Source organism: Macaca nemestrina, chromosome 8 (assembly GCF_043159975.1).
Source record: "Macaca nemestrina isolate mMacNem1 chromosome 8, mMacNem.hap1, whole genome shotgun sequence".
In the NCBI taxonomy this organism is placed as follows: Eukaryota; Metazoa; Chordata; class Mammalia; order Primates; family Cercopithecidae; genus Macaca; species Macaca nemestrina.
Genome location: NC_092132.1, coordinates 58,885,243 through 58,907,813, shown reverse-complemented (window position 1 = coordinate 58,907,813; position 22,571 = coordinate 58,885,243). Strand labels below are relative to the sequence as shown.

The 22,571-nt window shown below is 37.5% G+C and overlaps 1 protein-coding gene across 5 annotated transcripts in view; it reads left to right on the top strand.

Annotated features, from left to right (window-relative positions):
• LOC105477150 (WW domain containing E3 ubiquitin protein ligase 1) overlaps window positions 1-22,571 on the top strand; it is a 124,160-nt gene that overhangs the window by 86,114 nt on the left and 15,475 nt on the right. For all 5 annotated transcript variants that reach the window (XM_071068024.1, XM_071068028.1, XM_071068026.1 and 2 more), the window contains 9 exons: window positions 75-159; window positions 284-412; window positions 4,115-4,190; window positions 4,298-4,369; window positions 7,214-7,302; window positions 11,194-11,353; window positions 16,784-16,917; window positions 17,009-17,149; window positions 21,172-21,292. In XM_071068024.1, the coding sequence (XP_070924125.1) occupies window positions 75-159; window positions 284-412; window positions 4,115-4,190; window positions 4,298-4,369; window positions 7,214-7,302; window positions 11,194-11,353; window positions 16,784-16,917; window positions 17,009-17,149; window positions 21,172-21,292 (1,007 nt within the window). The remainder of the gene's footprint in view (window positions 1-74; window positions 160-283; window positions 413-4,114; window positions 4,191-4,297; window positions 4,370-7,213; window positions 7,303-11,193; window positions 11,354-16,783; window positions 16,918-17,008; window positions 17,150-21,171; window positions 21,293-22,571) is intronic.

Genomic DNA, 22,571 nt, shown 5'->3' with positions numbered 1-22,571 from the left:
TAATTATATATATTCCTTATTTTATATATAGATCCCAAATAGTTATTAAATATTATGGTCACTTTATATTTCAGAGAAAAGAGTGGATTCAACAGACAGGGTTTACTTTGTGAATCACAACACAAAAACAACCCAATGGGAAGATCCAAGAACTCAAGGGTATGTATATACAGCAGCCTTAAATCATCTTGCATATATCTGTAGGTAGAATCAACCAACCTTGAATGAGATATTTTTAGTACCTAGAAAATGTTCATCTTGTGATTTTAACTTTATCTTTTAGCTTACAGAATGAAGAACCCCTGCCAGAAGGCTGGGAAATTAGATACACTCGTGAAGGTGTCAGGTACTTTGTTGATCATAACACAAGAACAACAACATTCAAAGATCCTCGCAATGGGAAGTCATCTGTGTGAGTGAAAACCTGAGGTTCTCCTTTAAATGTTGCTTAGTGAGCACATGAGAGTTAGTCTCTAACTTATCCTCAAGTTTAGAAAAATATTTTACTTTTTGGTTCAAGAAAACCTGCACAAGTGATACGTTAGTATAGCTGTCTTTGCTCTCATTTGACGATGGATTTGCAGCATGTCATTCCTTAATAATAGCAATGGCAACTATTTATGTAGTGATTACTATGTGCCAAGGATTGTTCTAAGTACTTCATAGGTATTAACTCATTTTATCTTCCAATAACCCCTTGAGGTAGATACTATTATTTTTCTCTTTACCAAGTGAGGAGAGATACAGGGAGTGTAACTAACTGTGCAAAGTTATAAGGCAAGTAGTGGAGCTGGTTTCTAACTATGACAGTCAGTCTGTCTCTTGACTCTGTGCTCTTAACTGCCACATGACACTGCTGCAATGAGATGGTCAGTGAAATGATTTTCCAGATTTAAAGATAACTTAATTAAGCAGTTGACAGATGTCTCCTTCATTCTTACTCTAAGGTGTAATGTCTTTGCATAACTAAGAAAGTAGAAGCAATTATAAAAGGTCTTTTGCAAATTTGTACCACCATATCTGTGCATCTCCTACCACCTCTCCTCCCTCCTGTTCTGTAGATGAACTGTCATTGTTATTATCAAAGTCTGCTCCCTCTGCTGGTACATTCGATTCCTACCACCACTTTTCTACTTAATTGCTCCAACAGTTACCACCTTTGTCTTGAATTACCAGGTTTTATTTCTCCACTAAATTATTCTTATCAGCTGTTATTTCTCCTAGATTTAAAAAAAAAAAGCAAAAAAAAAATTACAACTCTTCCCTTTACCAAACCAATGTGTTCGATTACACAGTTCATTTGTGTGTGTGTGTGTTTTTTTTTTTTTTTTTTTGAGATGGAGTTTCGCTCCTGTTGCCCAGGCTGGAGGGCAATCAATGATGTGATCTCAGCTCACTGCAACCTCCACCTCCTGGGTTCAAGCGATTCTCCTGCCTCAGCCCCCCGAGTAGCTGGGATTACAGGCACCCGCCACCATGTCCAGCTAATTTTTGTATTTTCAGTAGAGATGGGGTTTTGCTATGTTGGCCAGGCTGATCTCAAACTCCTGACCTCAGGCGATCCACCCGCTTTGACCTCCCAAAGTCCTGGGATTACAGGCGTGAGCCATCACACCCAGCCCACAATTCATTTTTATTGCTCCCGTTTACAGGAAAGCTACTTGCATGGTTGTCTCTGTATTGCTGTTCATAGTTTCTCCTTTAAACCAACTCCAGGAAGTTCCCGTGACACTGAATTTGCAAGGGCACCAATGATCTTCCCATTGTTAATCCAGGCATTGGTCTGAAGTCCTGTCTGATTGGACTTATCAGGAACATTTGACATAATACATTTCTCTCTCCTGGCAAAAGTAGTGCTGTGAACCATACTTTCTTGATTTCCCTCTGCCTTTCTGGTCTTTTTTCTTTATTTTGCCGAGTCCTTCTTTTTTTCCTCAGCCCTTTTTTTTAAAAAAAAAAAAACTACATTCATTCTCTTGGTGCATCCTATTCAGTATTACACTTTTAAAACACCTGCCTGCTAATGACTCACAAATTTAGCTCAGACTTCTCACTTGAAATTTTGCTTTCTATATTCAGCTGCTTATTGACATCTCCACTTGTAACTCCTTCCTGATAGGTCCTGTAGAACCTGCTCTCTGGCCAGGCATGGTGGCACACACCTGTAATCCCAGCACTTTGGGAGGTTGAGGCAGGTAGATCACTTGAGCCCAGGAGTTTGAGACCAGCCTGGGCAACATAGCAAGACCCCATCTCTAAAAAAACAAAACAAAAACAAAACAACAACAAAAACCCAGCCCTACCTGTGATACTCCCTGTCACACAGTTGATGATAACTCCACTCTAGCATGTACTTGGGTCAAAATTTTTTGAATCACCTGGGCATGGTGGCTCAGGCCTGTAATCCCAGCACTTTGGGAGGCTGAGGTGGGTGGATCACCTGAGGTCAGGAGTTCGAGACCAGCCTGGCCAACATGGTAAAATTAGCTGGGCGTGATGGTGTGCGCCTATAATCCCAGCTACTCAGGAGGCTGAGGCAGGAGAATCACTTGAACCCTGGAGGCAGAGGTTGCAGTGAGCTGAGATTGCACCATTGCACTCCAGCTCGGGCAACAAGAGCAAAACTCCATCTTAGAAAAAAAAATGTGGAATCATCCACAACTCCTCTTTCTCTCCTAGCTTACAAACAGCCCATCAAGAATTCTAGTTACCTCAGCTTCAGAGCATATCTAGAGTCCAGCTGTCTCACCACCCCCATTGCCACCATTTTGGTCCAGGCTACCATTGTCTGTTGCCTGGCTTGGTAGCAGAGTCCTCTCCCTGCTTTCTTCCCATACCTCGTACAATGTTGTGTTATTCTCCGTACAGCACAGAGACTGACTTTCCAAAACAAAAGTTAAATTAAAAGCCATTTGTTTGCACAAAACCCTTCAGTGGTTTCCATCTCAGTTGGAGTAAAAAGCACAGTAATGGCCTTACAGGATCTGACCCCTCTCATCTCTTCAACCTCTTCTTGGTTTTCGCTCCTCCTTATTCACCATGTTCCAGCTTCATTGGCCACTAGCTGTGCCTTCAACACCGTCAGCTTCCACCTTGGGTCTTAGCCCTTACACCGTCTGCCTGGTATGCTCTTTTCCCAAATCTCCATATGGCTTATGCCCTCTCCTTCATGTTTTTGCTCAAATGTCGCTTTGTGTATGAGCTCTACTCTTTTTACCCTTTTGAAAATTACAAAATACTTGTCATATCACTCCTTATCCTTTGTCCTTTTAACAATGCGTTTTTTATTGTTTTAGGTCAAGAGTGATAAGACATTTGTACTTTACTTATCTCTTCACTAGTACATAAGCTCCACAAAACAGGCATTTTTACCTATTAATAAGTAATGCCGTCACTGTCTAGAAGAAAGCCAGGTACCAGCTATCCTTTCAGTAAATGCTTGAATAAGTGAATTCACTTGAACCTGACAATGCAAGAGAACATTTTTCATCTGTTCCAAAGTGTTCCTTAAGATTATGAAAGTGATTTGTGCTTGTCAGGCCCTCAGTCAATAGGGAAGAGATCCAGGCTCTGTTACTGTGAGTCAGACCATGTTGTGAAACCTGTATTCCCAGGTGCCATGCCACCAACTCTGCCTTTTCTCTCACTGACCGCCTGAACCGTGTCATCTGGATGACAATGTTGTTTCTAGGAATTTGATTTTGCTCTGCTTATTATCTCCAGGAATATTTGTTTGAGTTTTAGGTTAGACTTAGGATGGGATAGAATTTCCTTCCACGTCTCTACTGTCTGGAGTCTCTGTCCTCCTTAGATTTAAGGATTATCAAATATTTTCTTTGAAATAGTCTGTAGTAGACTTTGGTATTTCATTTAACTCACTAACCAAAGACCCAGCATAAATACAGTGTCCCTCTTTGTGTATGTGTGTGTCCTGTTGCTGTAATAGTCCCCATTACTTGAGCTGCTTTTGGCCCACCATGTATGTATACCCTTCTCTCCCAGCAAAAAACTTCCTGTGGTATTTTGTAGGACTTTAGGACCTCTAATTTCATACTGAATACTAAGTATTCAACTTTATTATGAGTTAATTTGGTTTCTTTTTGTTTTTCTTTAGAACTAAAGGTGGTCCACAAATTGCTTATGAACGCAGCTTTAGGTGGAAACTTGCTCACTTCCGTTATTTGTGCCAGGTACTACAGTGGTAAATAAATCTTATACTCACAATAATTTAGTGTTATCTTTATACAATACATATACTATAACTTAGATGATATTATGATATTGTTTTTGTCTTTAGTCTAATGCACTACCCAGTCATGTAAAGATCAATGTGTCCCGGCAGACATTGTTTGAAGATTCCTTCCAACAGGTAAGGAGGATTTTAGCAGAATAAAATACTATTTGTCTCATTGTATTCTGTACATCTAAATAAAGTTACGGTTTTAGAAATTTTTAAACCACCCAGAACACAGCTATAATAATAATGACTGCCACCGCCACTTACTGAGTGCCTTTTTTTTTTTTTTTAATAGAGATGGAATTTTGCCATGTTACCCAGGTTGGTCTCGAACTCTGGGCTCAAGTGATCCACCCACCTTGGCCTCCTAAAGTACTGGGATTACAGGCTTGAGCCACTGCATCTGGCCTGAGTGCCCATTTTAATAATAGTTACACTAAACCCTACCATAAACTGAGTGAATATCATTTGTAAAACACCGGCATCTTACATTTCTCATTTTATTTCATTCGTCCTCACAGCATCCCTTTGAGATAGCTCTTATTGTATCTCCATGTTATAGGTGAAGGTACTGAGACTGAGAGACAACCATTCTATCATGAATTTAGACGTGTATTTACTAAAATAAAGCCTAAACAGCTTTTGGAATGAGTTGATTCTTGTTTCGACACTTAATACTTGGCTAAGAATTTATTACCTCAAAGTTTTGATAATGCTATCAAATTAAAATTAAATTGGTAGATACTGTATTCCATCTGAGTATTCCTTTAATAACTGTTTATTCTCACCTTTACGTTTCTGTTTAAATGTGATCTCAGAGAGACCTTCTCTGAGCTTACTATTTTAAGATGGCAGTCCTGCTCTTCTCCCTCACAGTCACATTCCAGCCATTTATGGTGCTTTATTCTTTTTCATAACCACCCAACATAGTGTATTTTGTCTTCCTTACTAGAATGTGACTCCATGAGAGCAGAGACTATCGGTTTACTGCTGTTCTGCCTAGTACCTAGAATAGTGCCTTTGCACATATAGGGTATTCAATAAATATTTGATGAGCGAATAAATGAATGCAGTATTTCTACCTTTCCTGAATCATCTGCAGAATATTTAAGGATAAATAATCCAAATACTGTATTGTCAGTTTTTTTCCGATGGAGAATTTTTCATAATGAGACGTCTTATTCCCTCCCCCTCTAGTATCACAGTGATGAACCAAATTTTGCTGTGTACTCAGGCATACAGGGACTTTTATTTATACTTTGTACAAGCCAGAATGGAGTAATGATACTCTGAGCCCCAAGAGAATTTCAAGCCATAGCTTAATTTTACTATTGGACTTTGGGCATAATACTTAAACTATTATCGAGTTGATTTTTTTCTTTTGAGTTAATAAATTCTTGGCAAACTAAGTGTAAATAGGTCAACCTCTGTTTGGGTTGATTTTAGTAAGTGTACATCTGAATTCATAGACTTTATTTTGCTTTTTACCCTGTCTTGGGAAGAATCATGGTCTATTTGATGTATAGCACTGAGCCCATGACTGCCCCAAAGGAGGCATGCTGGTGAGCTATGCTCCAACCCAGACCTGCCAGTCTTGCTCTGGTCCTGACATATGTGTGGAATGTAATGTATTTCTATCCAAAAGTAAAGCCTACTTACTAGTAACCTTGATGTAAGCTATTAAAGATTATGAAAATTTGGTATAGGTATTGTTTTTAAGTTATACTAGCCTGTGAATAAATTCATCATTGTATAAATAATTAGTCATTATAGCTGAGTTTCTTTCCTACTAAGAAATGGAATGTTCGGTATAAGCAGGATGCAGAACAAAGTCTTTTGCCTCTAAGTGCTGCTAGTCAGAAAAATTTACAAGTCACGTGTTGAAAGATTTTGGTACAGTTTGGGGAAACCAGCAGGGGAGATAATATTTTTAACCTTAAAAGCCTTTTGTGTCAAGCTTTTCCTGTCTTGCCGTTAACCCAAAGTAGAACTATCATTTAATACCAGAAGGGGGAAAGAATATAGGTGACCCTTAAACAACACAGAAGCTAGGAGTGCTGACCCCTTGCACAGTTGAAAAACCACATATAACTTGACCCAAATGGCCGGGCGTGGTGGCTCAAGCCTGTAATCCCAGCACTTTGGGAGGCCGAGACGGGCGGATCACGAGGTCAGGAGATCGAGACCATCCTGGCTAACACGGTGAAACCCCGTCTCTACTAAAAAAAATACAAAAACTAGCCAGGCGAGGTGGCGGGCACCTGTAATCCTAGCTACTCGGGAGGCTGAGGCAAGAGAATGGCGTAAACCCGGGAGGCGGAGCTTGCAGTGAGCTGAGATCGCGCCACTGCACGCCAGCCTGGGCGACAGAGCGAGACTCCATCTCAAAAAAAAAAAAAAAAAACTTGACCCAAAAACTGAACTACTAATACCTACCATTGACTGGAAGCGTTACCAATAACATAAAGAATCAGTTAACACATTTTGTATGATATATGTATTATATACTATATTCTTAAAGTAAGCTAGAGAAAAAATGTTTTTTAGAAAATCATAAGGAAGATAAAATACTTATACTATTCATTAAGTAGAAGTGGCTCATCATAAAGGTCTTCATTTTCATTGTCTTCACATTGGATAGGCTGAGGAGGAGGAAGAGGGCTTGGCCTTGCTCTCTCAGGGTTGGCAGAGGCTGAAGAAAATTTCAGGTATAAGTGGACCTGTGCAGTCACCATGTTGACTTAAATTCATGTTGTTTACGGGTCAACTGTACGTGAAAGTGAGTCAGGAAAAGCTTAAGAGATTGAAATGTATGTCTTTATCTAGTTTGTGAAACAAACCAATTCATCTCTTCAGTTAAAAGCATTGTATAAGATAAGGAAATCTGTTATTTTGAAAATACAGTTTAAATTTAAATTGTTTTGAAAGGAATTTGTACTACATGTATTTAATATTCATGTTTTTGTTTTTAATTAGATTATGGCATTAAAACCCTATGACTTGAGGAGGCGCTTATATGTAATATTTAGAGGAGAAGAAGGACTTGATTATGGTGGCCTAGCGAGGTAAAATAAAAAACACATATCTGCCTTGAAATAAGTGTATCTCATATGCAGGGAAAGTATTCTTGAAAACATATGTAAATATATTGTATTAAAATTTTGAATTAATCCAGAATTTTTCTCAAAAATACACAAGGTAACCATTATTATTATTACTTATCTTGGTTATCTTTCTATACATCTTCTTTACATATGTGTAAATTCGTATATATGTGTATTATATATTTGCTGCTTTTTTAACAATCATACAAGTGTACAAAATGCAGGATCTGATTTTGGTTTTTTAATGTAGTGTGGACATCTTTCTATGTATATATATATATATATACAGTGAGTGAGTGAATTTATTTCTTTTTTCTTCTTTTTTTTAAAAAAGTTTTTAAAGGCTGGGTGCAGTGGCTCACGCCAGTAATCCCAGCACTTTGGGAGGCCAAGGCAGGTGGATCATGAGGTCAGGAGACCAAGACCATCCTGACTAACATAGTGAAACCCCATCTCTACTAAAAATACAAAAAATTACTCTGGAGGCTGAGGCAGGAGAATGGCGTGAACCTGGGAGGTGGAGCTTGTAGTGAACTGAGATCACGCCACTGCACTCCAGCCTGGGCAACAGAGCAAGACTCCATCTCAAAAAAAAAAGAAAGTTTTTAAAGCTTTTTGTAGAGATGAGGGTCTCATAATTTTGCCTAGGCTTGTCTCGAACTCTTGGGCTCAGGAGATTCCCCCCACCTTGGTCTCCCAAAGTACTGAGATTACAGTTGTGAGGCACAGCACTTAGTCTGAATATTTTCTTTTTTAAAAATGTCTGTGTAATATTCTGTTGTATGGGAATATCATAATGGATTAGTATGCATACATTCTTATTTTTTGCTATTGTAACATCATATGTTGGTTTTATATTTATGTTTTTAGTCTAATCTGAGTCTCTTTTGGGAATGTTTTCTACATTCACTAAATATATTGTTAACAGTAGACACTTGTGAAGCAGTATGGGTGGAAAATCCTTTTTTTTTTTTTTTTTTTATTTTGTCCCTTATTTGTTCTGCCCCAGCCTAATTTGGCAACAATCTATTGTTTAGCAAAACATTTTGATTAAATCTTTCTAAAGAATTCAAACTTGCTTTTCATAAAAACAACTCCTTTTTTGAACTCATTTTAGAGGTGTACAGAATTACAAAATCACAGTTTTAACACAGCTGGCAAAAAGAGATACAGAATCAAGTACAGCTGGTGGGAACAGATATGTGATAATGTATGTGGAATTATCAGAGTTTTGTTTATATTAGCATATTTCCTCATTACAACATCATTAGACTTTTCCAGAAACAAAACACTGCCTATCACAATAAATGTTCATATTGCATCTATTGTGAGTTTATCTCAATTTCAGAAATGTTCAGACATAAGAAAGGTACATCTTAGAAATGAGGAAGTATGGTATGTTTACAATGTGTCTTTATTAACATTTACATTCTTATCTGAGCCCTTATTTGCCTCAACTATTTTGGTCTAAGTTTTATATTTTGATGGTTTTAATGAATATAGCCAGTTCCTCCATAACATGATTTTTTATTCCTAAATTTTTTATTTAATTCGTGTATTGGTGGGTTAGATTCATCAAATGGTTTATTAAAGAGTTTACAGGGTTGATATATTCCTACAGTCTTTGCATAATGTTCTCTGTTGCTTTTACATATAAACAACAATTTCACTGGATATAAATTTCTCACACACTTGTTTTTCTAATACTCAGACATTGCTTTACTGTTTTCTAGCACTGAATGTTAGTACTGTGAAGTGTGAGGCCAGCCCCTTGTAGGAACCTTATTTTTCCTCTGGGTGCCCACACAGTCCTTTTTCTTGAAGTTCAAAAATTTCACTGTTGATTGTTTTGTATCTTTTTTTAGGAATGTGTTAAGATCTTCCTTAATGTCAGGGAAGTTTTCTTCTATTATGTCTTTGAATATTTTTTCTGTTCCGTTTGTTCCATTTTTCTTCAGGAACATCAGTCATGGGTATGTGGAATCTCCTTTGTCAGTCTTACATGTCTGTCATCTTTTCTCTGATCATTTTTATCTTTGTGCTTTTCCATTTTACTTTGATTTTTCTCAAGCCTATCCTCATGTCACTGTTTGCAGTACTGCCCTATGTTTTGCTGCTTCTAATGTGGTTTTTCTTCATTAGTGGTTTTACTGTTTTCTTCATTTTCTTCTTTAGGCTCTGCTAGTTCATCTGTTGTCTCATAATTTTTTCAACCTCTTGTGTCTCTTCAGTTTATTTGAGAGTATTGAGAAGAATATGTTGAAAGTTAATTCTTCTGCCTCTTGCTAGTTAGGAATTTTTCTTCCTTTTCTGCTAGCATCAGGGGAAAGTTTAGATGCCATGTTTTAGCCATTCTTCTTTTGAATTGATTCAGTTTCCTCTGGGCTGTTGTTTGCTAAAAATTATCTGAAGCATCTGGAGGATTTATTCCTAGTTTTTATATATGTGTCTAAACACACTCTCACTAGACCTGCTCCGTCCTCTTACCTGGGGCACGTCTTACTTCAGCCTCATCATAGGGGGACGTCACTTGGTTCAACTACTACTATGTTACAACTGGACTTAGTTTTAAGAATTGGTGTTTACCATTTCTAGTTGATTTTGTTTAGGGACTCCCTTCTCTACCCTTCAGGCAGTATCAGCGATTGTGTTTTAAAAGTTTTAGAAAAGCATTTATTAACAGGCTGCCAGACCAGATCTAGCCTACATAGAGGTGGCCCTCATTGTGATTTTACAGTTTTTAAATTACTTGATGACATTTGAAAATCATTAGATTATGCTTAAGAATGAAGATTTCTGACTTCTCTTTAAAACACTCGACCCACAATCCTGCCTTCTCACGTGGCGTCAGTGGGCTGAATCAGAGTCACTGTTTCCCCTGTAGGTTAGCATATGCTCTGTTTCACTGCAGTGTCCACCGCTGCCCAGTTGTCTGAGGACTACGATAATATGCCTAGAAATTCTTCTTCCTTAACACCGATAATTTAGCAGGGATGTAAGGAATGGAGGATTGTGGCTAAGCAGAGAATGTGAGAGAAGGAAGCCCCTTGTACTCACAGATCATTGTAAGCATTTGAGTTTGGAAATCTTCTTTAGAAGAAATTGCTGTTGAAAAGAATCTTTTAGAGATTGGGTTTATCTTGTAATACCTTTATCTAGTTGAAAATTTCGTATATTGGACTTTAAAATGGGTGGTAAAAGGTTAGAGATTGCTTATCATATTTAAAGATTTAACCTTTTAAATGTTAGTTTCATTTTTAATGCAGTGACAATAAAGTTAAAACTGTTCTATAGCAGCAGTGCTGTGTATCTCAGTATCACCTGCAAATGTATATTAAAACCTATTGTATATATGTCCTGGAGTGCTTGCTTGTAAGAGTTAAGAATACAAAAAATACATGGCTTTTGCCTTTGAGAAACTTATAGTCTGATGGATGGGGCAAGTCATGTGCATAAAAATGAATTAATATTGTGAGATTGTTACCACAGAGTATTCAGTGACTGATATTAATACATATACACTGGAAATTGCTTCAAAAAATTGTTGAAGTGGGATTTAAGCTGAGTTGAAGTTGAGGAGACATATCCAAGCAAAAGTGTGGCGTACAAATAAGCATGTTATATCTGTATGAGGATCAGTGAATTTGTAGTTTGGCCATATCGAAACTAGCAGGTAACTTAAAATGGAGAGCCAGATCATAGAAGAACATGGATGGAGGGCCGAGGAATTGGGCAGTGGAGTTCTTAAAGACTATTGAGCCAGAGGTATGATGTATATATGAGTATATTTAAGATCTGTTTTTAAATTCACATATTAATGCTAAAAAATAACCTTGGCTTACTTTCTTATAGAGAATGGTTTTTCTTGCTTTCACATGAAGTTTTGAACCCAATGTATTGCTTATTTGAGTATGCGGGCAAGAACAACTATTGTCTGCAGATAAATCCAGCATCAACCATTAATCCAGACCATCTTTCATACTTCTGTTTCATTGGTCGTTTTATTGCCATGGTGAGTTCTTGATTTTATTGTTTTTATTTATTTAAATTTGTTACAAATGTATTAGAGAAGTCTTTTTAAAAAAAAAAAGATAAGCATTATATTTGCTATTCACAAATTTTATTACCAAGAAAGTTTCCCTGGAGAGTATAAAAATACATTTTTTGAGTACCTGTATAAAATCAAGATTATGAATATGAAGATTATGTTTATACAGCCACTTAGTCTTTAAAAGTCCTTTCATTTTTAAAATTAAAACTCATTTATAGTATGACTACTTTTATTTGTTTATTTTTAATAGAAAAAAATTCTTTTGAGACAGGATCACACTCTGTTCCCAGGCTGGAGTGCAGTGGCATGATCTCAGCACAACTTCCCCCTTGCGCTGTTGTTTATATTTGCTTGTTTAATCCTTGTTTATATTTGCTGTATCCACTCTCCCTCCATTCTCTCTTGATTCAAACGATCCTCCTACCTCTGCCTCCCAAGTAGCTGAGACTACAGGCTCATGCCACCATGCCAGCTAATTTTTTTGTAGTTTTAGTGGAGATAGGGTTTCGTTATATTGCCCAGGCTGGTCTCAAACTCCTGGGCTTGAGTGATCCACCTGTCTCAGCCTCCCAAAGTGCTCAGAATACAAATGTGAGCCACCACTCCCAGCCTGCTTTTCAATACAAGGAAAATCTTAGCTATCTAATAATTGTATTTGATTGTTTTTGGAATTTTTAGAGCTTTGCAGAAGCCTTTATGGAACTATTGTCTTTTGGGAAGTGTTTGTATTTATTTATTTACCTATTTATTTGCACTTTGTTACCTATTAATTCATTCAGCAAAAATTTATTGACAGCCTACTGTAATGCCAAGCACTGTTCTAGGCTCCAGAGATGAAAAGAATACATGTCCCTGTTCTCAGGGACCTAAATTCCATTAGATAGAAACAAATAATCAATAGATATATTCTGAAGGAAAGAGTGTGTTGCTTTTTTTTATATGGTTAGAGGAAGCCTCACTGATGGATGACACATGAACAGAAATTGAAGAAAGCTAGGGACTGAATCATGCAGATATCTTGAAGACTATTCTAAGCTTAGGGAACAGCAAGACAAAGGCTCTAATGCGGGAGTGCATTCTTGATTGAGAAAGAGACCAGTATAATTGCAACAGAGGATATGAGAGAGAATGTAGTAGGAGATGAGATTGAGAGATGCTGTGTTGGGACCTTTAGGAAATTCATGTAAGAGTTGAGTAGGGCAATGAGTGACATGATCTAACTAACATGATCTGACTTAAATTTTATTAAGCTTGCTTTACCGGCATGTAGAAGACAGACTATAATTGGGGGCATAGGAAAACATGGATAGAAACAGGAAAATCATTTGTAACAATCCAGGTGAAAGATAATAGTGGCTTGGACTTGTGTCTTCTAGCAGTGGAGGAAGTGAGAAGTGGTTTGGATTCTGGGTATATTGCAAAGTTAGAACTAACAGTTTTCTGACAGATTAGATGCAGGGTGTGAGAGAGAGTCAAGTATGGCAACAATACTTATGGCCAGCTTGTCTGGTTGCAAATTTTGGGGGTGGGAGAAATCAAGAATATTTAGGTTTGGCTTGTTAAGTTTGAAGTAGACATCCAAATGGAGATGTAAAAGAGATAGTTGGAGGTATAAAAGTCTGGCAATGAAAGGATATTTAGTTTGGAGATAGGCATTTGGGAATTCTTGGCACACAGAGAGTATTAAAAGGCAGTATGATTGTTTACAGAGTGAGTGTGGATGAAGAAGTTGTTCAAGGACAATTATAAGTCAGGGAGATAAGTAACCAGCAAAAGTTCTGAGGTAGTAGAATCAAATAGGAGTGGTCCCCAAAGGACAAGGGAAGAAGGAAGTGTGTTTCAAGAAGGAAGACATGATCAGCCCTGTCATATGTTACTGATAGGCTGAGCAAGATGAAGCCTGCGATTTGACCATTGTATCTGCAAAGGTGAAGGTTATTCATGAGTGGTAGGGTGGAAAGACTGATGAGAGTAAAATCAAGAGAGAATGGAGGGAGAGTGGATACAGCAAATATAAACAAGGAATCGTAGAGAATTGGTCACTAACTAGAAATGCTTATGGAGTTGAAATGGGAGGAGAATAAAACATTTGTATTGCTGATAGTGATGACTAAATATCTTAGTCTGTTTTGTGTTGCTATAAAAGAATACCAGAGGGTGGATAATTTATAAAGAAAAGGCGTTTGTTTGACTGTGCAGGCTGTACAAGAAGCATGTTGCCAGCATCTGCTTCTGGTGAGGGCCTCAGGCTGCTTCCACTCATGGCAGAAGGAGAGGCAGCGTGGATGAAAGTCACATGATGAGAGAGGAAGCAAGGGTGGGGAGGAAGTGCCACACTCTTGTTAACAACCAGCTCTGTAGGGAACTAATAGAGTGAGAACTCACCAGGGCATTAATCTCTTCATTGCAAGTCAAATTTCTTTGTTTTTCTGGTTTAATTTTAGAATCGGGGGGTACATGTGCAGGTTTGTTAAAAAGGTATATTGTATGATGCTGAGGTTTGGGGTGTGATTGAACCCATCATGCTCAGGTAGTGAGCATAGTACCCAATAGGTAGTTTCTCAGCCCTTGCCTTCCTCCCTCTCTCCCTCCCATAGTAATCCCCAGGTGTCTATTTTTCCCATCTTTATGTCCATGTGTGCCCAATGCTGAGCTCCCACCTGTATGTAAGAACATGTAGTATTCGGTAGTTGGCTTGAGAAAATGGCCTCCATCTGCATCTGTGTTATTGAAAAGGATATGATTTCATTCTATGGCTGAATAGTATTCCATGGTGCTTATGTACCACATCTTCTTTATTCAGTCCACCACTGATGGGCACCTGGATTTATTCTGTCTTTGCTATTGTGAGTAGCGCTGTGGCAAATGTACAGTGCATGCGTCCTTTGGTAGCACAATTTATTTTCCTCTGGATATCTATACCCAGTAACTGTATTGCTGATTCTTATGGTGGTTCAACTCTTAGTTCATTGAGAAATTTCCAACCTGCTTTTCAAAGTGGCTGAACTAATTTACATTCTGAACAAAGTATATGTCTCTTCTTTTTCTGCAGCCTTGCCAACATCTATTATTTTTTAATGTTTTAACAAAAGCCATTCTGACTGGTATGATGGTATGAGATGATGTCTCATTGTGGTTTTGATTTGCATTTCTCTGATGATTAGTGATGTTGAGCATTTTTTCATGTATTTGTTGGCTGCTTATATGTCTTTTATTTTATTTTTTTGAGACAGAGTCTTACTCTGTCACCCAGGCTGGAATGCAGTGGCATTATCCCAGCTCACTGCAACCTCTGCCTTCTGGGTTCAAGCAATTCTCCTGCCTCAACCTCCTGAGTAGCCGGGACCACAGGCGTGCACCACCAAACTCAGCTAATTTTTGTATTTTTAATAGAGATGGGGTTTCACCATGTTGACTGGGCCAGTCTCAAACTCCTAACCTCAGGTGATCTACCCACCTCAGCCTCCCAAAGTGCTGGGATTACGGGTGTGAGCCACCACACCCAGCAGCTGCTTATATATCTTCTTTTGAGAAGTGTCTGTTTATGCTTGCCCACTTTTTAATGGGGTTCTTTTTTCTTGTTGATTTGCTTACGTTCTTTATGAATTCTGGATATTAGACCTTTGTTGGATCCATAGTTTATGAATATTTTCTCCCATTCTGTAGGTTAGTTTACTCCCTCTCTTGCTGTGCAGAAGCTCTTTAGTTTAACTATGTCCTATTTATCAATTTTTGTTTTTGTTGCAATTCTTTTGAGGACTTAGAAGTTTTTTTCTCAAGGCTAATATCAAGAGGGCATTTCCTAGGTTTTCTTCTAGGATTTTAATAGTTTTAGGTCTTGCATTTAAGTATTTAGTCCATCTTGAGTTAATTTTTGTGTATGATGAGAGGTAGCACTCTGGTTTCATTCTTCTGTATGAAGAAGCCAGCTGGGGGATCACATTTCAACATGAGATTTGGAGGAGAGAAACATCTAAACGATACTACCAAGTTAGAGGATAAAGAATTTGATAAAGTCAGAATATAAGGAATATGAGAGCAATGGACTTGAGTTGGAGAGAGGAAGAGATTTATTTAGCACACATACTAGTTGATAGAAAGATTATCTGTAATAAGATTATATGCATTCAGATGCTAGTAGTGAGCAGATATAGTAGAACACACAAAAGTTCTCTTGCGGTTGCTTCTGTTTCCTCTGTGAAATAGGAAGTAAGATCATCAACTCAGAATAAGGAGCAGGGAGAAGTAAGTATTTGAGGAAAGAGGAGTAGGAATGAAATAGTCATCTAGGAAAGTGGGAGAGTGAATGCAGTAGGGAAATGTGATTACCAGGAAACAAACCAGTGATGAAATATGACTGTTGGTCATGGAGGAGTCAGCTTGGTTGTTTATGCATTTCTAGCATGTTCCATTGCCTAGGTATAGACATTGAGTAACCTGAGAGTTGAATTTAGCTGTGCTTGGGATTTTGCTAGAATACACTGGCGGAGGTAGGGTTTGAAGGGAGTTATTTTATTTTATTATTTGAGACAGAGTCTTGCTCTGTCACCTAGGCTGGAGTGCAGTGGTGTGATCTTGGCTCTCTGCAACTTCCACCTCCCAGGTTCAAGCAATTCTCCTGCCTCATTCCCCTGAGTAGGTGGGATTACAGGTGCATGCCACCATTCCCAGCTGATTTTTTGTATTTTTAGTAAGGACAGGGTTTCACTGTGTTAGCCAGGATGGTGTTGATCTCCTGACCTCATGATCCACCTGCCTCAGCCTCCCAAAGTGCTGGGATTACAAGTGTGAGCCACCGTGCCCCACCTTGAAGGTAGTTATTTTAATGATTGACTATGGAATCTAAACTGAGTAAGGGAAGACATAACTTCATGAGGAGGCTAAGGTAGTATTAATAGCTTCAGTGGATTTTTTTAGTTCCCCCACATTGCTGGGAGTCTGGGGCTTCCTGGGTTGGCTGTTGTGAATAGAAGCAAAGGCACAGTGAGGTTAGTCCTAAAAGCCTCACATGCAACAGTGAGAGTAAGAAAGGAATGGGGGAGCTGCCTTTTCAGGTGCACAGAGCCCTTTTCTATTTCGTTATCCAATTAGGTTAATTCAATTTATAAAACATTTAGGAAGATTGAGGCAGGGTATGGTAACAGAAGTTTTGTATCATCCTCTACATTTTTTGATATATGTTATATAGCTGTATGTATAAAATAGATTTTGTTTTAACTTTGTTTTTCATACCTAGCATTTTATATAATATTTTAGTTTTCATGATTTATGCCATTCACTTACTGAATGCTTTGTTTACTTGTAAAGTCTCATGATTTTTCTGTTATCATTGTTCTGTAAGAAATTGTTATTTTGCAAATTTTAAATAAAATTTTTCATTTTTCTTTGCAGGCACTATTTCATGGAAAGTTTATCGATACTGGTTTCTCTTTACCATTCTACAAGCGTATGTTAAGTAAAAAACTTACTATTAAGGATTTGGAATCTATTGATACTGAATTTTATAACTCCCTTATCTGGATAAGGTTTGAAGATTTTGTTTTGCAGTAAGTCATTTTTTTGAAACTCATTTTGTTTCATTTTGTTAATTAGTGTATATATATTTATTTCACCCAGAGATAACAACATTGAAGAATGTGGCTTAGAAATGTACTTTTCTGTTGACATGGAGATTTTGGGAAAAGTTACTTCACATGACCTGAAATTGGGAGGTTCCAATATTCTGGTGACTGAGGAGAACAAAGATGAATATATTGGGTAAGGCGATATACCTTATTAAGCTTAATTTCTAGAACACTTCAGAACTAAATCCTTTCTCTGTACCCTTAATTTCATCCCTTTTCATGCCTTTGGGAAGTTCTTCTCACCAGTACCACTGCTCTTGAAAAAAAAAGAATGTATGTTGCTTCATTTTCCCACTGCCATTTGCTGTAACCATTCTACCATTTCCCTTTCCATGTCATTTTCCCTTTTTTAACTTAGGCTTTTAAATAGTGCTCACCATAGCCTCTTTCTTGAAACTCAGTGTTTTCTTGAATTCCATGATCCTATGTCATACTGATTTTCCTTACATTCTCTTGTTTTAAAATTTTGTTTTCAGAGAGGGTTTCACTCTGTCGCTCAGGCTGTAGTAGTGGCGTGGTTGACCATTGAGCTCAAGCTATTCTCCTGCCTTAGTCTCCTGAGTAGCTGGTACTGCAGGCTTATACTACTATTCCCAGCTAATTTAAAACAATGGTTTTTTGTTTTTGTTTTTGTTTTTGTTTTTAAAGACAGGGTCTCACTGTATTGCCCAGGCTGGTCTCAAACTCTTGGCCTCAAGTCATCCTCCTTCCTCAGCCTCCCAAAATGCTGGGATTACAGGCATGAGTCACCACTCCTGGTCACTTGCACTTTTTTAATGACAGTTCTCTAAATCTCCTATTTCCGAAATGTAGGCATTTTTCCAAGATTTTATTTCAACCTGCTTATCTAAATATTCTGCTAACATAGCTTCAATTTTCTGTTAAAGTTATATCTGAACTTTAGAAATAATTTCCATTTGCCAGCCAGGTAAATCCAAACATTTTCAGGAAAGAACCAGGCAGTAAACTTGTTAGGCTTACAGGCCACATTTCTTATTGCAACTACTCACCTCTGTGGTATAGTGTAAAGGTAACCATAGACAGTGTATAAATAGATGTGTGGCTGTGTTCTAGTAAAACACTTGTAGACACTGAAATTTGATTTTGTATGATTTTCATATCCCAAAATACTTTTAATATTTTTCAGTCATTTTTTTAAAATGTAAAAACTATTCTTAGCTCAAATGCTGGGGACAAAAAAACCAGATGATTAGGCCCACGGGTCATAATTTGCCAACACGTGAACTACAGATGACCCATCTTAAAATGTCATGGGTCTAAAATCAAACTTTTCATTTTTTCTAGATATTTTCTCCTACTGATGTCTTCTATGAATAGTACTACCATTTTCACCCTCTTAGATGCTAGCTGTCATCTCTGTCTCTTTCAGATTTTTTGTTTTTTATATTTGTTTTGAAAATGGGATTGGATTATACACATTACTCTGTATCTTACTTTTTTGTCTTAAGGACAGTACAGTTAAATCTAGCTCATTTTTTAATAGCTAGGTAAACTGGGGTGGTTTTTTTCCTATATTTTTCAGCTATTCCTGTCAATAGAGATCATTTAGGTTGTGTCCAGTTTGGGCCACTGCAAAGAAGACAGCAGAAAACTTCCTTAAGCATGAATCCATACATCCTGCTACGTGTTTTGTGGGCTAGATTTTTAAAAAGTGAAGTTACTTGGTCAAAAAGTATTTAATAGATATTGCTATGTGGCTTTTGTAAAATGTCACAGCCATTCTTTTTTCCCTTCTTGTAAATTGCTATGGCCTTTCAAATTTATATCCTTAGTGTCTCTGCTTACCAACTTCAATGTACCCTTCTTAGCTTGACATTCTTGGCCTCTTCTGTTTCTGCTAAACCAGTCATCTCTGAGTGAGAGAAATTAGCAATAGCTGATTTTCTTCTTTTGTACTTTTGTACTCTGTTAGATATTTTTGTTTTGCTTTGTTCTGCAGCGTGCATTTATTACACTAGTTGGAAAAAAACAGTAACACTAGATTTTGAGGAAAATATATTCACAAAGATCACGCATAAGGCACTGGACTTTTTTTTTATTTGTTAAGCCTGAGCCTTCCACAAAGTCCAACAAAAATAAGTACCACAACCTGAGTGGTTAAAAAAATGCTATCAGTGGTTTCAAATATCAAAAGCAGTCTAAATAAAATCTTACCATGTAAGATTTATATTCACTTTCTGTAAAGTTAAGCACTGTTTCAAAACATTTTATCACTGTAATACTATTCATAGCTAATCATGAATGCAGCAATTTTTGGAGGATTTTGTTTCAGTTTCAAATAAAAACAGACTTTAGTCTTATTTTTTAATCCTGCTTTTGCGAATTATATGATAACACTCTTGTTTAGTTGTGATACCTTATTTTTAGTGCACAAAATAGGCCATCAGTGAAGCTATAAGTAAATGAATGGTAGAAATATATATGAAGTACTACTGGAATCTAAAGTAGGAAGAGAGGTATTGTTTCTACTGGGAGGAGTCAGGAAAGTTCTTCATAAGACATTATGTATTAGGTTACGTCTTAAAAGATGCATGAGAGGCTGGTGGCTCCTGCCTGTAATCCCAGCACTTTGGGAGGCTGAGGTGGGCGGATCACTTGAGCCCAGGAGTTCAAGACCAGCCTGAGAAACATGGCAAAACCTCATCTCTACAAAAATAAATAAATAAATAAAATTTTAAAAATAATTAGCTGGGCATGGTGGCATGCGCTTGTAGTCCCAGGCACTAGGGAGGCTGAGGTGGGACTATCACCTGAGCCCAGGGAGGTCAAGGCCGCAGTGAACCAGGCAACAGAGTGAGACCTTATGTTAAAAGAAAAAAAAAAAAAGATACATGAAAGCTTGCCTGATAGAGGGAGATTTTGGGACAGGGAAAACAGCAAGAGCAGAATTGACGTATTAAGGGGATAAGTTGATAGTGAGAATTAGTGGCTATAGTGAAGCCTACAATGATAGCCAGGGTTAAAATTACCTTGGTTTAAAATTTGGTTGAATAGAAGGTGAGCAAGTGAAAACACTGAGTGTGGTGTACTCTTATAATGAGTGTGGTGGTAAAGAGAGGACAGAGAGGAATTTAAAAGAGACACTGGGTTAAAGGAAGGGTTTTTGGAAAAGAATAGTCTGAACACGTTTGTGGACAAATGGGAAGAAAAGTTGGAGTTGGAGTTGAGGATACGGGACAAAGAGGGTTTAGGAATTGAAGAAAAGTTTTAGAGGCAGCCTTAGAAAAGCATAAGGCCAGCTTCCTCTAGAAAACAAAAAGAAGAATTAGAAATGAGAGGAGTGGGAACAGCTTGGCTTTCTTTTCATCTGCTAGAATCTGTGGCTTCTCTGTATGAGGTGGTGTATGCTGCTTCTCTAGGTAGTTCTTTCCAGATCCACCTCCTTTTGGAATCTCCTTTTACAGATTTTGTGTCACTGACACATTTTCTTCCTTATTTCATTTCTATCATACTTCTGTGCTCTTATAGCTGCTTTATATGTGTCTCTTCAGAATGTTTTGTTTTCATCTTGAGTTCTTCTATTCTAGTTAGGAAATCTTCATGTTTTCCAATAAACCAGCAAGTAAAGAACCTGTTCTCCAGCCTTAAGCCCTCTCAGACGATAAGCCCTCACCAGTCCATGGCCTGTGGACATATGGTCATTACATACTACTGAGACAATCCCTTGCCTCCCTGGTGTGGAAGGCTTTGAGTCAGAGTCCTCAGGTCTGTCATGGCAATGCTTGGTGTAAGGACAGCCTGTTAAATGACTAGCTATTCCTTTCCCGGTGAGCACATGATGTTTGGATGTATTTGTCTAGATATAAACAGGAAATAATTAGTGCTAGGATTTGGCTATCTTACTAAATAGTGAGGAACCTCCTATTTACTTTCTTTCTTTTTTCTGTTTTTTCTTTCCTATTTATCTTAAAAGCATCCTTTTTAATAGTTGCCAATGTGCTAGAACTGATTTCCTCGAATGTGTTAACTCTAAAATTATGTGCATACATACATATACACACACATCACATTTATATGTATATATATATGTGGCATATTTAGAAAAAGAGAAAGAACTATAGAAGTTCTTGGTGTTTTTAAGTATTTTACTTCACATATAAATTACCTATTTTTAAATACTATCTTTATTTTCAGTTTAATGACAGAATGGCGTTTTTCTCGAGGAGTACAAGAACAGACCAAAGCTTTCCTTGATGGTTTTAATGAAGTTGTTCCTCTTCAGTGGCTACAGTACTTCGATGAAAAAGAATTAGAGGTTAGGCCCTTTTATTTTGCTATTATAGGGAATGTTAGTGGGGGGAGGGACTAATTTTGTGCTTTTACAGAACAGTGTTCACACATTTAAAAATCCTGTAGCACAATCTTGAATCCTCTCATTTGTCCTGATGTCAAGGTGGTATTTATTCTAGCATTGGGTAAGAGTCTTAGTTATGTTCTCTGAACTATATAATGCCATGAGCACAAAATCATCAATCAGTGTCAGTTGTTAGGGGTCTTGAAGAGTTATTGGAACATTATTAATAATTCTGAAATTTCAGTTTAGTAGTGAGTTGCTTCAAAGATCAGAGTTTTAAGTCATGAGTTGTTAATGGTCTTAACTACATTTAGACTTGGTAGAAGTATATCAGGTGTGCGATAAAATATATCTTAAAATATACCATCTTAACTATTTCTAAGTGTTCAGTAATGTTAAATATATTCACATTGTGCATCCAATCTCCAGAATTTTTTCATCTTGCAAAACTGAAACTCTATATCCATTAGACAAGTCCCCCTTTCCCCAGCCCCTGGCAACTACCCTTCTACTTTGTTTCTGTGAGTTTGACTACTGTTGATACCTCCTATGAGTGAAATCATACAGTATTTTACTTTCTGTGAGTGGGTTATTTCACTCAGCCTAATATCCTCAAGGTTCATTTGTCCTGTAGCATGTGTCAGAATTTTCTTCCTTTTTTAGACCGAATAATACTCCACTATAGGTATGTACACTACCACATGGTATTATCCGTTCGTCCCTCGAGGGACCTTTCTGTGGCTTCCATCTTTTGGCCATTGTGAATAGTGCTGCTGTGAACACAAGTGTATACATATCTCTTTGAGATCCTGTTTCTTTTGGATATGTACCCAGGAGTAGTGTTGTTGGATCATATGGTAAACCTCTGTTTCATTTTTTGAGGAACTACCATACTGTTTTCTAGATCAGTTGCATCATTTTACATTCCTGTTAAACATGTAGAAAGATTCCTGTTTCTCCGCATCTTTCCCAACACTTATTTTCTGTTTCTTTCTTTTTTCTTTTTTTTTTTTTTTGCTTGTTTTTTTAATAGTATCCACCCTAATGGGTGGGAGGGGATATCTCATTGTGGTTTTGATTTGCATTTCCCTAATGATTAATTATCAAGAATTTTCTAAGTCTTATTTTCCCATATGAAGTTAGGACATAGGCCGGGCATTTGAATAGTTCTTGGCATTTCCTCTCTGCCTGCTTTGGGTGTGCTATTTTAACTGTAGCCATATTGGGCCTTTTATTAAGA